Source organism: Austrofundulus limnaeus, unplaced genomic scaffold, assembly GCF_001266775.1.
Source record: "Austrofundulus limnaeus strain Quisiro unplaced genomic scaffold, Austrofundulus_limnaeus-1.0 Scaffold190, whole genome shotgun sequence".
NCBI classification, from domain to species: Eukaryota; Metazoa; Chordata; class Actinopteri; order Cyprinodontiformes; family Rivulidae; genus Austrofundulus; species Austrofundulus limnaeus.
In genome coordinates this window covers 207,270-220,673 of record NW_013952592.1, presented here as the reverse complement: position 1 = coordinate 220,673, position 13,404 = coordinate 207,270, and the positions used below count along the sequence as shown (strand labels likewise).

Genomic DNA, 13,404 nt, shown 5'->3' with positions numbered 1-13,404 from the left:
TGTCTCGGTCTTGAGACACTGGTCTTGGTCTCGATTTGGTCCAAACCCTAAAAGTCTTGGTCTTGTCTCGGTCTCACCCTCCCTTGGTCTTGGTCTCGATTTGGTCCAAACCCTAAAAGTCTTGGTCTTGTCTCGGTCTCACCCTCCCTTGGTCTTGGTCTCGACTTGGTCCAAACCCTAAAAGTCTTGGTCTTGTCTCAGTCTTGAAACACTGTGGTCTTGGTCTTGACTTGGTCTCGGGTTAGGTGGTCTTGACTACAACACTACCTGCTAATTTTAAAGAGGATGATTAGAAAAATATAAATGTCTAAGTTCACTCAAACGTTTTGTTAAAGTTCTGTCTTTTCCTTGTATCCAACAGTAAATTGGAATAAAGATGAATGTTTTCTAAATCCTGATTAATTTTTCTTTCAGAAAGCTACACAATTTCAATTTATTTGTACGATTTTGAGAACAAAACAATGCAAATGTCAAGTTTGATAAAAATGATTGTCCTACTGGGGGGGGAAATCATAAATTCCTGATTTCTGCCTTAATAAGTTTAGCTCTTTCAGGTTTCATTTACACCGGAGATATAATCCACCAGATGCTCACAGCTACCCAGTACATCGCTCCTCTAATGGCCAACTTTGACCCAAGCCGTTCCAAAAACTCCACTGTGTTTTATCGGGACAATGGTGAGATAGTTACAGGATTGTAAATCAGTGGATAAATAATGTTTTATTGTTTTTGACCTTAATGTTTGTTTATTCCTGCCCTCCAGGAACTGCATTAGTGGTTCAGTGGAACCGAATCTACCTCCAGGACAACATCAGCGCTGGAACTTTCACCTTTCAGGCCACGCTGCACGCTGATGGACGCATTGTTTTTGCTTACAAAGAGGTGACTTTTGTCCACTTCTTAAAAAAAAATCTCCAAATGTGACAGAATATTCACGCAGTCGCTTTTTTGTTTAGATTCCTGTCAACATCAGTGACATCAGCTCTGAGAATCATCCCGTCAAAGTGGGATTATCGGATGCTTTTGTGGTGCTGCATGAAATGGAACAGATTCCCAGTAAGAAGCCTGCGAAGCGACAGGAAATGAGCGTTCTTTCAAATAATGCTAGCTTAATTAATAATGCAAAGACTTTTCCAACATATTTCAGATGTTCGCCGGAGAACCATCTACGAGTATCACAGAGTCAACATCCCGAAGTCGAAAATCTCCAGTTCTACAGCCGTGGAGATGCTTCCTCTTCCCAGTGCGTGATGTTTTTATTGACCGGACCGAGCAGTTTCTGCCTCCCTCACCATCCTGTTTTCTTTCTCCTCAGCGTGTCTGCAGTTCTCCAGCTGCAGCTCGTGTGTTGCTTCTCAGACTGGCTTCAACTGCAGTTGGTGCAGCCGTCTGCAAAGGTAAACTGAATACAAACTTTCATTATACAAGGAGGGATGGATGCTTGAAAGGTAGCACAAACTAAACTAGACATCTTGTGCAGAATGTGAGGATATTTTCCGATATTATCCGTGTGTGAACAGTTCTCTTGTTTTTGTTTTGTTTTTTTGGTAATTTTGTGAGATTTCTCAAAACTAGTTTTGTCTGCTCTGTTCCTGGATGTATAAATCTTAGCAAAAAAACACTTTGGGTTTTACAGTTTGGACAGCGAGACTCCTGTTGCACATGCCTGCTCTATTTTCCTTTTTATATATACATATAATTTATTCGTTTTATTTGTAACAATTTTATATACACAAAATAAAAATAAACATGCAAACAAAATAAAATCAAAATAAAATGAAAGGCAGCAGAAGAATAATAAATCTTATACCTGCCCCTTTTTATACCCAAAATAAAAGTAAATTACAACAAACTACTAATTACTATTTCTCTGGGTTTAATTTGATGATTCTGATTTATTTTCTGCTTCTGCAAACAAACACTTAAAGTTCATATTTAAGACCATAACATTGTTTTTGTTTACTGTTTTTTACCTTGTGCAGACATGACAGTAATAAAAAAAATCTAACAAACTTCTCTTCCCAGTGGTGCTAAACGCTTACTCGCCTTCAAAATAAAAGCACTGCAAAAGTAGGTTACAAAAGAAGAGCAGACATTTTTGGTTTGTGTGCAGAAAAATTCATATTATTATTATTATTATTATTATTATTATTATTATTATAATTATTATTATTATTGACAGTTTAGGGCCATGAGATGCCCATGCTCAACATGCTTGTAAATAACAGAAACCATTCCCTTCTTTCTCAGATGCTCCAGTGGATTTGATCGTTATCGGCAGGAGTGGGTCGACCTCGGCTGTCCTGAGGTTTGTCATAAAAAGTCCGTACCGTGGCATGGCTGTGTCTGTACAAATACAAAACCTTTTTTATTTTTTGTTGTTGTTGTTTCCCAGAGACGAGATGTGCGATGTCTCCCGCTGGCTGACATCAGAAACAGCTCGTCGCACAGCCTGACGAACACGTCCACTCCTGCAGCCGCCACCTGGACGCTGCAGAGGACCTCCAACATGACGCCCACCTCCCTCACCAAGACCTCCACCACCACCCACCAGTCTTCACTCAGCAGAGAAAACAAGTCAAGTGCACAGCAGGCAACCAGCACATCTACAGACGGTAACAAACTGAACTTTTCTTTGAGTTAAAAAAATGAATAAAATGTTCTTGTATAAAAAATAATGATTCGAAGTTTGGCAGAAACTGTCTACTGAATTTCACTTGACTAAACCTGTTGTGACAGTTCAATTGATACATTTTGTGTCATTTTAAAACTCTGAGCAGCAGAAAATACTGAGAGCAGAGGAGAAAGTCATTCTGGTTTCCTGGTCTGCACCGTCATCATCGTGATTGTTGTCTTGGTAGCAGCTTTCCTGGTGTCCATCTACATGTACCGTCACCCGACCTCCAGTGTCAGCATCTTCCTCATGGAGGTGAGAGGATAGGAAAATTCTTCAACGTAATAATTCTTCCCCTCAAAAACAAAGTGCAAGCTAGGCCATGGGAAGTGGGGGTGCAAGGGGGTGTTCAGCACCTGATCTATGCTACACGAAAATGTACAAATGGATGTATAAAGAATACTTCTACTATATAAAACTTGTGTGCAAAACTTTAAAACCTTGTTTTTTTTTTTCTTTCAAGTTAAATTTTACTTCCTTCTGTATTTAAATATGTGAACTCTCCCACAGCGACGCCCGACCTACTGGCCCATCCTGAAGTTCAGACGCGGCTCCGGTCGCCCTTCGTACACCGAGGTGGAGGCTCCCGGTCAGGACAGAGAAGGCACGGTCGTCATCGACCTCAAACAGTTTTTTTTCTTGTCGGACAGAAGAGAGAGCGAACAGAAAGAAGGTTTCGTTGTTCCTGATCAGAGGGAGCGCGTCCTCGGCTCGGAGAACTCCTGACTAAAACTATACATCCGGTTAGGACTGGGAGCTGGTTCTCTGGGGTTTTTATTTTTTTAACCTGATGGACAAGAAGCTTCCTGAGACACACAAACCTCATCATTCTAACACATATTTAGCTTGTTTGACTAACAATTTTATGTAAAGGGAAAAAAAAATGCTGGTTTTATTCACAGCAGGAGGTGATGCTTCAAACTGTTTCCCTTCAAGATGGTCTTTGTTTCCCCCGAACCGTCTTCTTCCACACCTCCTTCACAAAGAGGAATGTCATATTCAAGTGTCATTTCCTGATTTCCAAAACACTAAATTCCTCACCGTGACGCCCACCTTCCACTGACTCAGATTTGTGCAACTTTGATTTTATTCTGTTGTGCTTAAAAGGCAGAAAACACTGAAGCAGACCCAGCTGATGGAAAAATACAGGAATAAATTACAGAACTGCTCTGGCTTTACAATTATAGACAGAAATTTTATAACATGCTACATTAGCTCATATGTTTAACAATTTGCAGGGCTAGTTTATTTTTTTTGTCTTTTTTATCTGGATCTGAAATTGTCTATTTTCTGCATTATTGACATGATACATAAAGTGCTAGTGTCTACAGTTTGAGGCATTTCTAGTTTGAAGGTAAATTAAGGCAACTAGTGTCTGAATGGATCATTTAGGACCGGCCTGCAGAAAGACTGCTGATGGTTGGAGGGTCTGTATCACACTGATGGTTTAGGTTTCTTTGTCTCCTAAAAGAAAAGAAAATAAACATGTAAACATTTTAATTTGTAATCTGAAACATGCTGTACTAAAACATTTCCACATTTCAGCAAGAAGCATGAATAATTTACACAAAAGATCATTTGTGGTTTCTTCAAATGAAGTTCCAAATGTTGTAGTGAAATACATCTTCATGAACTTAAGTGTCACAATTTTCTAAGTCTGAACTATAAATAATGATCAGATATAAACATGCACCATTTCAGTACTTGATTAATAAAACTGAACCAAAACATTTGCTAAATTTTATACAGTAAATGTGGCAAGTAACTTTGTGCATTCATGCAGTTTGTGCTAAAATTAAACATTTTCATCCATCAAACCCCAAGAGTTGCACATAAACTGCAGGGTGAGTGAAAAAACACACAACACACTTTCATTTTGATCAGCTTGAAACGGTTGAACCAAAGTGATATGTAATTAGCTGTGGTGGCCATCTTGAAATTTCAATAAATTAAAAAATAAAAAGGTGTCCTGTGACATAACTCACACTGTATTCTAGTTCATTTGAGAACAAACAATATAAACTACAAGTATATCAGCCAGTTTTTATACTGACTTTTTAACTTAACCTTCCAATTGGTAAATTCTGCTAATTGTCTTAATTTATATTGTATACAAGCAAAGATGCTACAAAAGCTGAGTTTTAGTGTCATCCGTCATAAGCTTGTTTACTGTAGTCATAAACTCAGTGAAATAATAAACAGCACAATGTGCTGCTGTGTAGAGGAGGTTACTGTGACCCTACCTTTCACAGGTGGTGCAGGTAATCTCCTCCTCAGATGTCTTGAGGAGTCCAGGGTTGCAGCCTGTTAGACATAAATAAAATTCCATATTTTAATAATAGTACAAAACTCAACATCCTGTTTTGAAACTGTGTCAAGTACCATATCTGCGGTGGTCCTGGGGGTTTTATTGAAGCGAGACTGAGGGTCTACGTTGAGGCCGGCGCTCTTCAAAGCAGCAATTCTTGCAGAGATGTTGCTGATCTGCAACAGGAGGAGAAACAGGCCTTTAAACAATGAGGTGCATACCTTACACCACTGTTAGATGTTTTAGTTGATTTTACATGAACTGCAGATTCATTCTGTCTAAAACAAAACTGCTGATTTAGCAAATGGCTCGTGGTGGGTCGGGCACCCCTTCTGTGTAACGTTAAATGGGACGAGATGGGCCCGTGTCACCTGCAGCTCCGACTGCTGAACCCTGGCAGCTGCTGCAGCCACCTGCTCCTCCAGATAGAACAACTCCATGTTGGACGTGGAGCTGCAGATTTCTCTGGCGCACTCCTCCAGATCGCTGAGCTCCGCCTCCAGACTGTACACGGAACCAGCGGCCACATAAACCTGCAGCAAGACAAACACACCTGAAAACGTTTAGGGCTTAAAAATGAACAAAAACACTAAAGAGCTTTACTGCCAAGGTAGCTGGCAACATTAGCACCTTACAAACTGTGCTCACGTGTGTGACCTGCGCTGGCAAAAAGGGGCACCACGAGGAATCTTTCAATATTGAGTTATTTTCGAATGAACTGTCTTAAAAGATATTTTCATAAAATGAAGTTACGTTCTCCTCCAGTCTCCAGAACTGTTGGTCCAGCTTCTTGGGGTCCGCGTTCGGTGGCAGCGCGATGGAGAGCCGGGTGTCGTCTCGGCCCTCTGCTCCCTGCAGGAGGTCCTCGGTGGCGTTCAGCACCTTCAGCACCTCGGTGGTGATGCTGCGTAGTGACGCTGCTGAGTATCTCTGCAGCACAAACACAGACAGGTGGCTTTAACCTGACGGTGAGAAAAGGTTCTTGTAAATCTGGACAAAAAGAGCAAAATCGTTCTCTTAAATGGCACTAAATGTTCAATCATTCAGGACTAACCGTTAGCTTTATAACAAGAGACTTCCTGTTGTATTCTCCAAAAAACTTAAAATGTGTTTCTTCTTTTATTTTAAAACTAAATAAGAGCTGCTTCTGAATATTTCCCTGATTTATGTTCAAAGAAACTGACACTTGTTTTGCACTTATGCTCACCTTACCCACATCAGACAGTTTGAGGGGAAACAGATGTTAAAAACTAACATTTTTGAAGCTGTCATACTCACGTTCTGGATCTCCTCTGGTGACAGGAACCCCCGCTGATGATCAGAGGAGTGACCCCGCTCCATGCCGTCTGGTTTTTGGTCCACGTCTGTCCTCGTCTCTGCTGCTTCCTGGTCTGTTGTGCTTCCTCTTCCATCCTGTTTCTGACCCTCTGGACTCATGGGCTCTGCCTCTGACAGAGTCTCTTTCACTGTCATATCTGCAAGTTTGTCTTTAACCGAATGTAAAAGTCCTTCCTCTGTGTTCTCACTTCTACTTGTCATGTCTCTAGCGTCCCGTTTATTGCAAATCTGTCCTTCAGTTTCCTTCTGTTCTTTCACTGCGGACTCTGGCCTCTCATTTGAAAGACATTCCTCTGAAGCATCTCTGCTTTCTGCATCAGCAGGCCTCGTTCTCGATCCACTCTCCCTCTCTCTGTCGTTCTCCAGTTTGCTCTTTCTTCCGTCTTTGTCCATCGTTTCCACACGCATGTCCTCCAAGGTTATCATCAGCATGCTGCTGATTATTCTGTCAAATTCTGCGTCTTCTTCGTCACTTTTCGCCACCGTTTCCCATTTCCTCTCACCGACGTTTGAAAACTTTTCTTCCTTTTTATCGGTCCTGTTTGCCACAGGTTCGTCGTCTCGTTCAGCTGTTCTGTTCGCTTCCAAAGGAATCTCTTGTGTCTCGTTTACTTCTCTCTCAACTTTCAAATTTTCCACTTTTTTGTCACCAAACTCCTCCTTTTCTGTTGCAACATCCCCTCGTATTTCATCCAAGAGATTTCTGCTTCTCTGCTCGTTGGTTTCGTCATCCGCACTCTTCGTCAGCCTCTCCAAAACTCTTTGTTCTCGGGTTTCCTCCCTCAAGTCAAACATTTTCAGGTCTACGTTTCCGATGGATTCTGCTCCATCCCACAGCTCCTTCATCTCTCCGCCGTCTCCCTCGTTCTCTCCCACTCGGTCCAGCTCGTCCTCAGTGGAGGAGAACTGGGAGGCACTGACCAAACTGGCCAAATGACACAGCTGAGTTTTGTCCGGCTGCAGCTTCCACAGCGTCTCTTCATCCATCGCCTCCTCTTCGCCGTCTCCTCGTCCCGACCTGTCCAGCTCGTACTCTGTGGATGAAAACTGGGCGGGGTCAACTTCATTAGCTAATCTGGACAATCGAACAGCCAGAGCTTCCTCTCTGTGTTCGTCAAAGTCCACTCTGTCCAGCTCTTCTTCGGTGGAGGACAACTGCGATGCCTTGACTTCCTTTTCCAGCTGACACAGTTTATAATTTAGTCGCTCCATCTTCTGCTCCTTATCGCCCTCTTCTAGGCCTTTTTCTTGGTCCCATTCTGCTTCACTTTGTCCGGTTCTGTCCAGCTCATAGTCAGTGGAGGAGAAGTCAGGGAGGCTGAACTGTGAAACGAGCCGACACAACCGGTAATTCACCTCTTCGTCATCTTCTCTTCCTCCATCCGAGTCAGCATCCACCTTGGGTGACCTTCCCTCCTCTTTTCCACCATCAGTACTATATTGTTCATCTGTTTTTTCTCTGGTGGGAGATCCGGAAACTCGGCTCTCAAACTGGTGCCGTTTCAAACTAAAATCCTCCACAATGTGATTGTCTCCATTTCCAGTGATGTCACCGTCAGGGTCAAAAGGTTCAGGGGTGGTGACTCCGGAGGTGACAGTGTCAGGAGTCCCAGTGTCAGAGGGATGTAGAGGAGAACTGGCTTTGTTGTTGAAATGCTGCAAATTCAAAGAATTGAACAGTTTAGTATGATTATGCGTGATTAGGTAAATGTCGATGTAAATAATTATCAGTTAAAATTAGGGATGGGTACCGAATTCGATACTTTTATAAGTACCGACAGAATTCTGTCGGTATTACCGAGTACCTATTCAGGTAACATCAAACGGTACCATGTTTCTGTACCTAAACATATCATTTTGACCGTATTTGCGTAAGAGTGGGGGATTTTCCATGCTTGTCATGAATGCAGCATCACGCAAATGCGTAATGATGCCAGCAGCCGCTGGTTCAGTAGTTTGGTGTAGCTTGAAAGCCTCGCAGCTCCTGGAGTGAAACTCACCCAACAGACTGCCTCTGATGAATTAATTATCTTGTGAGCACGACATTCGCTTGCTCAAAGTAAATAAAGTACCACCACTTTCTTTCTTTCATTCACCATTATACAGAGACCGGCAGAGGAAAACAACAGAGGTGCTTCCTGACACATAGAACACATCTGACCTGAAGGAGCACAAGCAGCCAACTTGAAGTGTTGGATGTGTTTTGGATGCTCAAAATGTCGCTTGAACACCTTTTAACTCAATCCTCTTTTGTTTATTTGATTTAAACATATTTGCCTTCCATGGACCCTCATCACACAATTTTTCTAGCGAGGAAATGACATCAATAGAAATACGTGGAGCTGGATTTTAATTTGTGCAATAAAACAAAACAGTCTTGTTGTTTTCAAGAGTTTTCACTTTTAAAAAATTAGTTAAACAACTGATGTTACAGTACAAAGAGTTGGATGTTGTCTTGATATTTGTTAATATTTATTTATTGAGAAATAAATATGTTAAATTAAAAAAAATTGATTTGTTATAAAAAAAACACTCACAAAGTACCAAAAATTGGTACCGGTACCGATTCCCAGGTGCCGGATATTGGTACCGAATTGATTCAAATGTCAAAGGTACCCATCCCTAATTAAAATTCTGTAGATTAGACAACGGATCTGATCAGTTTTGAGGTAAATCTTATTTCTTACCGACACAGAAGCTGATGGCTCTTTTTTGCTTCTCCTCTTCTTCCGTGATCTCCTCATTTTCCTTGTCTTCGGTTCAGCAGCCATCTTGACCTCCTCCTCCCCATCTCCGTCGCCCGTCGAGTTAAAGTTCACGTCGATGATGCTGGTCCTGCGGGACGACGACGGTTTCCTGATCTCCGCGGGCACCTTCCGCTTCAGAAGAGCTAACAGAGGCTTGTTGGACTTCCAGTTCCCCTCGGAGTCTGAGAACAGATCATCTCTCTCGACCTGGTGGTCCATCAGAGGCGTGACGCTGTTGTCGAAGTCGTGCAGGTTGAGGTTCGAGTCCATCATCTTCCTGTGGATCTCCTGCAGGACGGCTCCCCAGGAACTGTCAGGCTCTGGTTTGTTTTCACCGTCAGAGTCCAGACCTTCGTAGGCCGACACGGCTCCGGACTCCCTCTCCAAGGCGCTGTAGACCAGGCTCTTCCTTTTGGTGAGGAGGGTGGGGCGGGACAGCTGGGCACTCTGCAGGGCGATCCAGTTCCCGTCTGGGCTCTTCAGCACTGAGGACACACGAAGTCCAACAAAGAAGAGACATCTTTAAAAATCTTTGGATCTCCACCAGAATCTGAAAGAGAAGAGAAAGTCTCACCAGAGTTGTCAAGTCGATCTACACTCCTCCATGCAGTCATGGCCAACCCGCCGCCCTCCTTCTTTAAGGCTGATGGAGATGAAAGGAAAAAAAATTGTATAGGTCCTCTGGACGGGTTCTTCTTTAATTAAACGTTTCATTCTCACGAATCAACCTACTTCACGTATGGGGGGCAATATTATAGGCAGAAACATGGGTGTGCCATGGGATCCCCAGTTTCTCCTATTGTTGCAAACCTGTACATGGAGGAGGTGGAAAAGAGAGCCTTGATGTCCTTTTCAGGGGTGCCACCGAGCCATTGGTTCAGATATGTTGACGACACCTGGGTTAAAATTAAAGCCCRGGAAGTCCAACATTTCACTGACCACATCAACTCTGTGGATGAATATATTAAGTTCACACGAGAGGATGTAAAAAATGGCAGGTTGGCGTTCCTGGATTGCGATGTCTCGGTTTCGGATGGAGGACGGTTGGAAACTGGCGTGTATCGTAAGCCCACCCACACAGACCAATATTTGCGTTTTGACTCCCACCACCCACTGGAACACAAGTTAGGAGTGATCAGGACTCTGTACCACAGAGCAGACAGTGTCCCTACAAACCCAGGAGCCAGGCAGAAAGAGAAATCACACACACGACAGGCCCTGGAGCAGTGTGGTTATCCTGACTGGGCTTTCCTGAAAGCAGACAGGAAACACAGACAGGACTCCATGCAACCTTCAGGTGAAAATGAAGACCCCAAACCCAGACCCAAACCAGTGGTTATTCCGTATGTTGCGGGTGTTTCGGAGAAACTGAGACGTTTATTTTCTAAACATGATGTCCCAGTAGCTTTCAAACCCCAAAACACATTACGGCAAAGGCTGGTTCACCCCAAAGATCCGGTGCCCCGGCACAAACAGAGCAATGTTGTATATGCTGTGAAGTGCCAGGAGGACTGCGACCAGTTATACATCGGGGAAACAAAGCAGCCACTGTTCAAAAGAATGTCCCAACACAGACGAGCTAATTCTAGTGGCCAGAACTCTGCAGTCTTCACTCATTTACAGGCCAGCGGTCACTCTTTCAGAGATGAGGATGTTCTCATTCTTGATAGGGAGGAACGTTGGTTTGAGAGAGGAGTAAAAGAAGCCATTTTTGTAAAGAAAGACCGTCCGTCATTAAACAGAGGTGGGGGCCTCCGTTTTCAGCTGTCCCCCTGCTACAGCGCTGCCATTGGCAGTATCACTCCACCCCCTGTTAACAAAAGGGATTAATTAGGGTGAACGATGGCCATGTGATGTGGGTATCAGTCACCTGTGAGTCATAGCCAGGTGATGTGAGTGGGAGTCACCTGTGAACGATGGTCATGTGATGTGAGTATCAGTCACCTGGAGGGAGGACATAAAAGCCTGAATTTTGCCTGAAACTCTCAGACTGAAGAAGTCTCTTGGAAGAGAGACGAAACGTTTCATTAAAGAAGAACCCGTCCAGAGGACCTATACAATTTTTTTTCCTTTGATTTTTTACCTGGATTACTGAGATGCATCAGGACGCTGATGGAGATGGAGAGTCAGGTACCTGAGCAGCAGAGGCATCATCCAGGAGCTTGAGGGCCAAATGTGACTTCTGAGGGCAGAGATACAACAAAAACTCTGCTGACAACATCAAACCTGAGGAGTGTTTAACCAGCAGAGGTCAGTGTGTGCAAAACAAAAGACGCATCATTTTGACAAAACTAAAGAATCGGTGTTTATTAGAGCTGGTTCTGAATATTAACATTTTTACCCAAAGTTTTGGTTTCGAGCAGCTGGAGGCTTGATCACTTAGAGGCTGATGATGATGATGAAGGTCAGCAGCGTGCTCCAGGGGCCAGCTGTGGTCATACTCAGCCTTCATCTCAGCCAAAGCGTTCCTCCTGCTAATTATCTTACACACATAGAGAGCAGGATTAGCTGCAGTCACACACAGAGCAGTGAAAGAATGCTTTTGTTTCCTCATGTGGAGGAGGTCTGTGTGGAACCCTCTCACGACGGGCTTTTATATAAGCATTTTTAAACTGACTTCAAACAGAAAAATGAATCATCCTGATAACAATAAATCATCTGCTGCAGTTTAATGTAGGTTTTTATGATACTTTTTGGACAATGGTTTTGGCCAGTTCCTCGATGAGCTCTCCTCTGTGCTGCCGCAGATAACGGGCTTCATTTTGCTTCTCCTGAGAGAAAACAAAACAAAAAAAAACCCCACAATATTAGGAAATGTATTCAACAGCACACATTAAGCTGATTACGTCTCTAAATATACAGAGTATACGTATTTCCTGAACTGAGTTCAAAAGCTTCAGAATATTTCAGTTGATCTCAGGATTATTTTTTCCTGGCAGAATCCATTAAATTATTTAGACAATAAAATAAGCACACATAAAAAGATTCAGGATAAATGTATTCTTTTAGAGAGACCCCATAACTGGTGAAGGTTTATCTAAACGAAAAGTTATTAGTGTCAAAAGTTGATGCAATGTGAGCTAAACTCTTTTTTGTTGGTTTTCTTTATGTAAAAACAGGCTGAATCTCCAAAATGAAATTGTTTTTCAGGTTCCAAAGAGGATATTAAAGTACAAGAATTGCAAAATATTTCAATTTATTTTCTTTGTAAATATTCTTAACATATTAAATAAATAAACCCAGGTTTTATCGGTATTAAAGCAATGTTTTAACTGCAGCAGTAAGGTTTCATTCAGTGTGATCAAAAAAAGACAAATTACACTAAAGTTCAAACGATTAAATGACAGTCTTTAATGCAACTAATGAGTAATTATATCTGTAACTACTGCAGCAAAGAACTGAATATTTAAAAAGACAGAAAAACATGAATCACCTGAGTTGAGGCGTCAAACTCAGCTGTGGAAATGGCTTCATCTATGACTTCCTCTGCGACCCGCGTGGCCACACTGAGCGTCTCTGCCATGCTGTGCTCTGAACACAGTTATCACGTATTAAACACAATCACGATACTACACATCTAACCAAACAGATTGCATAAGAAATAACACATATTTGATCCTTCTCAGTTTAATTCTGCCATTTTTCCCCCTATAATTCAGAACACAAGCGTCAGGCTGCTGCAGCATTTCCTTTCTGTCTGCAGGCTCTTATATCATGTTAGTGCAGCGAACCAGCAGAGTCAGGACAAGAGAGACGGACGAGACAAAACTCACATCTGGTTCTGGTGCTACTGACACTCTAAAATAAAGAACTTTTTATTTAATGGCAGCTTTATCTGCTGCAAAGTGGGGAAATTTAAATTTGCAGGGACCTCAGATCAAAGAGGATTAGAAAAACAAGAAAAACTGAACGTTAATAGCTTTACATATTAGAAATATATATTTAACTCGTTACATTTGTTTCTCTCCTCACTGATGCACAAAACTTGAAAATTTGAATAGTGACTTTTTTTAGACCCACCCTGAGTAAACAGCTGGTCGTTTGGTCCTGGTTGTGTTACTAAAGAATGTTTGAAGTGTCAAATGCTTGGCTAATATCTGATGCAACATTTAAATAAATAAAAAAAAAACAATAATTGCATTGCATTTGATATTATTTAACAAAACCAGGTCTACAGTGTGGACAATAGAGTCTGGAAAGTCTGCGTTCACCTTCAGTTTGCCTGTAGAAAGTGGAGTCGCTCTCACAGACGCTGCCCTCATTGCAGATGCTCTCCTCACAGGCGCTGCCCTCTGCAGACGGACACACACACACACACACACACACACACACACACA

The 13,404-nt window shown here is 42.4% G+C and overlaps 2 protein-coding genes across 6 annotated transcripts in view; one reads left to right on the top strand and one right to left on the bottom strand.

Annotated features, from left to right (window-relative positions):
- Positions 1-3,931, top strand: part of plxdc2a (plexin domain containing 2a) — a 7,406-nt gene extending 3,475 nt beyond the window's left edge. For all 5 annotated transcript variants that reach the window (XM_014018324.1, XM_014018325.1, XM_014018328.1 and 2 more), the window contains exons 5-13: positions 555-677; positions 764-882; positions 957-1,056; positions 1,148-1,243; positions 1,316-1,397; positions 2,251-2,308; positions 2,396-2,615; positions 2,781-2,929; positions 3,185-3,931. In XM_014018324.1, the coding sequence (XP_013873778.1) occupies positions 555-677; positions 764-882; positions 957-1,056; positions 1,148-1,243; positions 1,316-1,397; positions 2,251-2,308; positions 2,396-2,615; positions 2,781-2,929; positions 3,185-3,400 (1,163 nt within the window). In that variant the 3' untranslated portion in view covers positions 3,401-3,931. The remainder of the gene's footprint in view (positions 1-554; positions 678-763; positions 883-956; positions 1,057-1,147; positions 1,244-1,315; positions 1,398-2,250; positions 2,309-2,395; positions 2,616-2,780; positions 2,930-3,184) is intronic.
- The window catches only part of myripa (myosin VIIA and Rab interacting protein a), a 24,172-nt gene continuing 14,213 nt past the window's right edge, over positions 3,446-13,404 (bottom strand). Inside the window, exons 4-16 of the mRNA XM_014018378.1 lie at positions 13,279-13,359; positions 12,501-12,598; positions 11,758-11,838; positions 11,409-11,549; positions 11,186-11,249; positions 9,642-9,719; positions 9,008-9,552; positions 6,261-7,976; positions 5,736-5,912; positions 5,354-5,515; positions 5,057-5,158; positions 4,918-4,978; positions 3,446-4,138 (exon numbers count right to left, since the gene is read on the bottom strand). Coding sequence (XP_013873832.1) covers positions 4,122-4,138; positions 4,918-4,978; positions 5,057-5,158; positions 5,354-5,515; positions 5,736-5,912; positions 6,261-7,976; positions 9,008-9,552; positions 9,642-9,719; positions 11,186-11,249; positions 11,409-11,549; positions 11,758-11,838; positions 12,501-12,598; positions 13,279-13,359 — 3,323 coding nt within the window. The 3' untranslated portion in view covers positions 3,446-4,121. The remainder of the gene's footprint in view (positions 4,139-4,917; positions 4,979-5,056; positions 5,159-5,353; positions 5,516-5,735; positions 5,913-6,260; positions 7,977-9,007; positions 9,553-9,641; positions 9,720-11,185; positions 11,250-11,408; positions 11,550-11,757; positions 11,839-12,500; positions 12,599-13,278; positions 13,360-13,404) is intronic.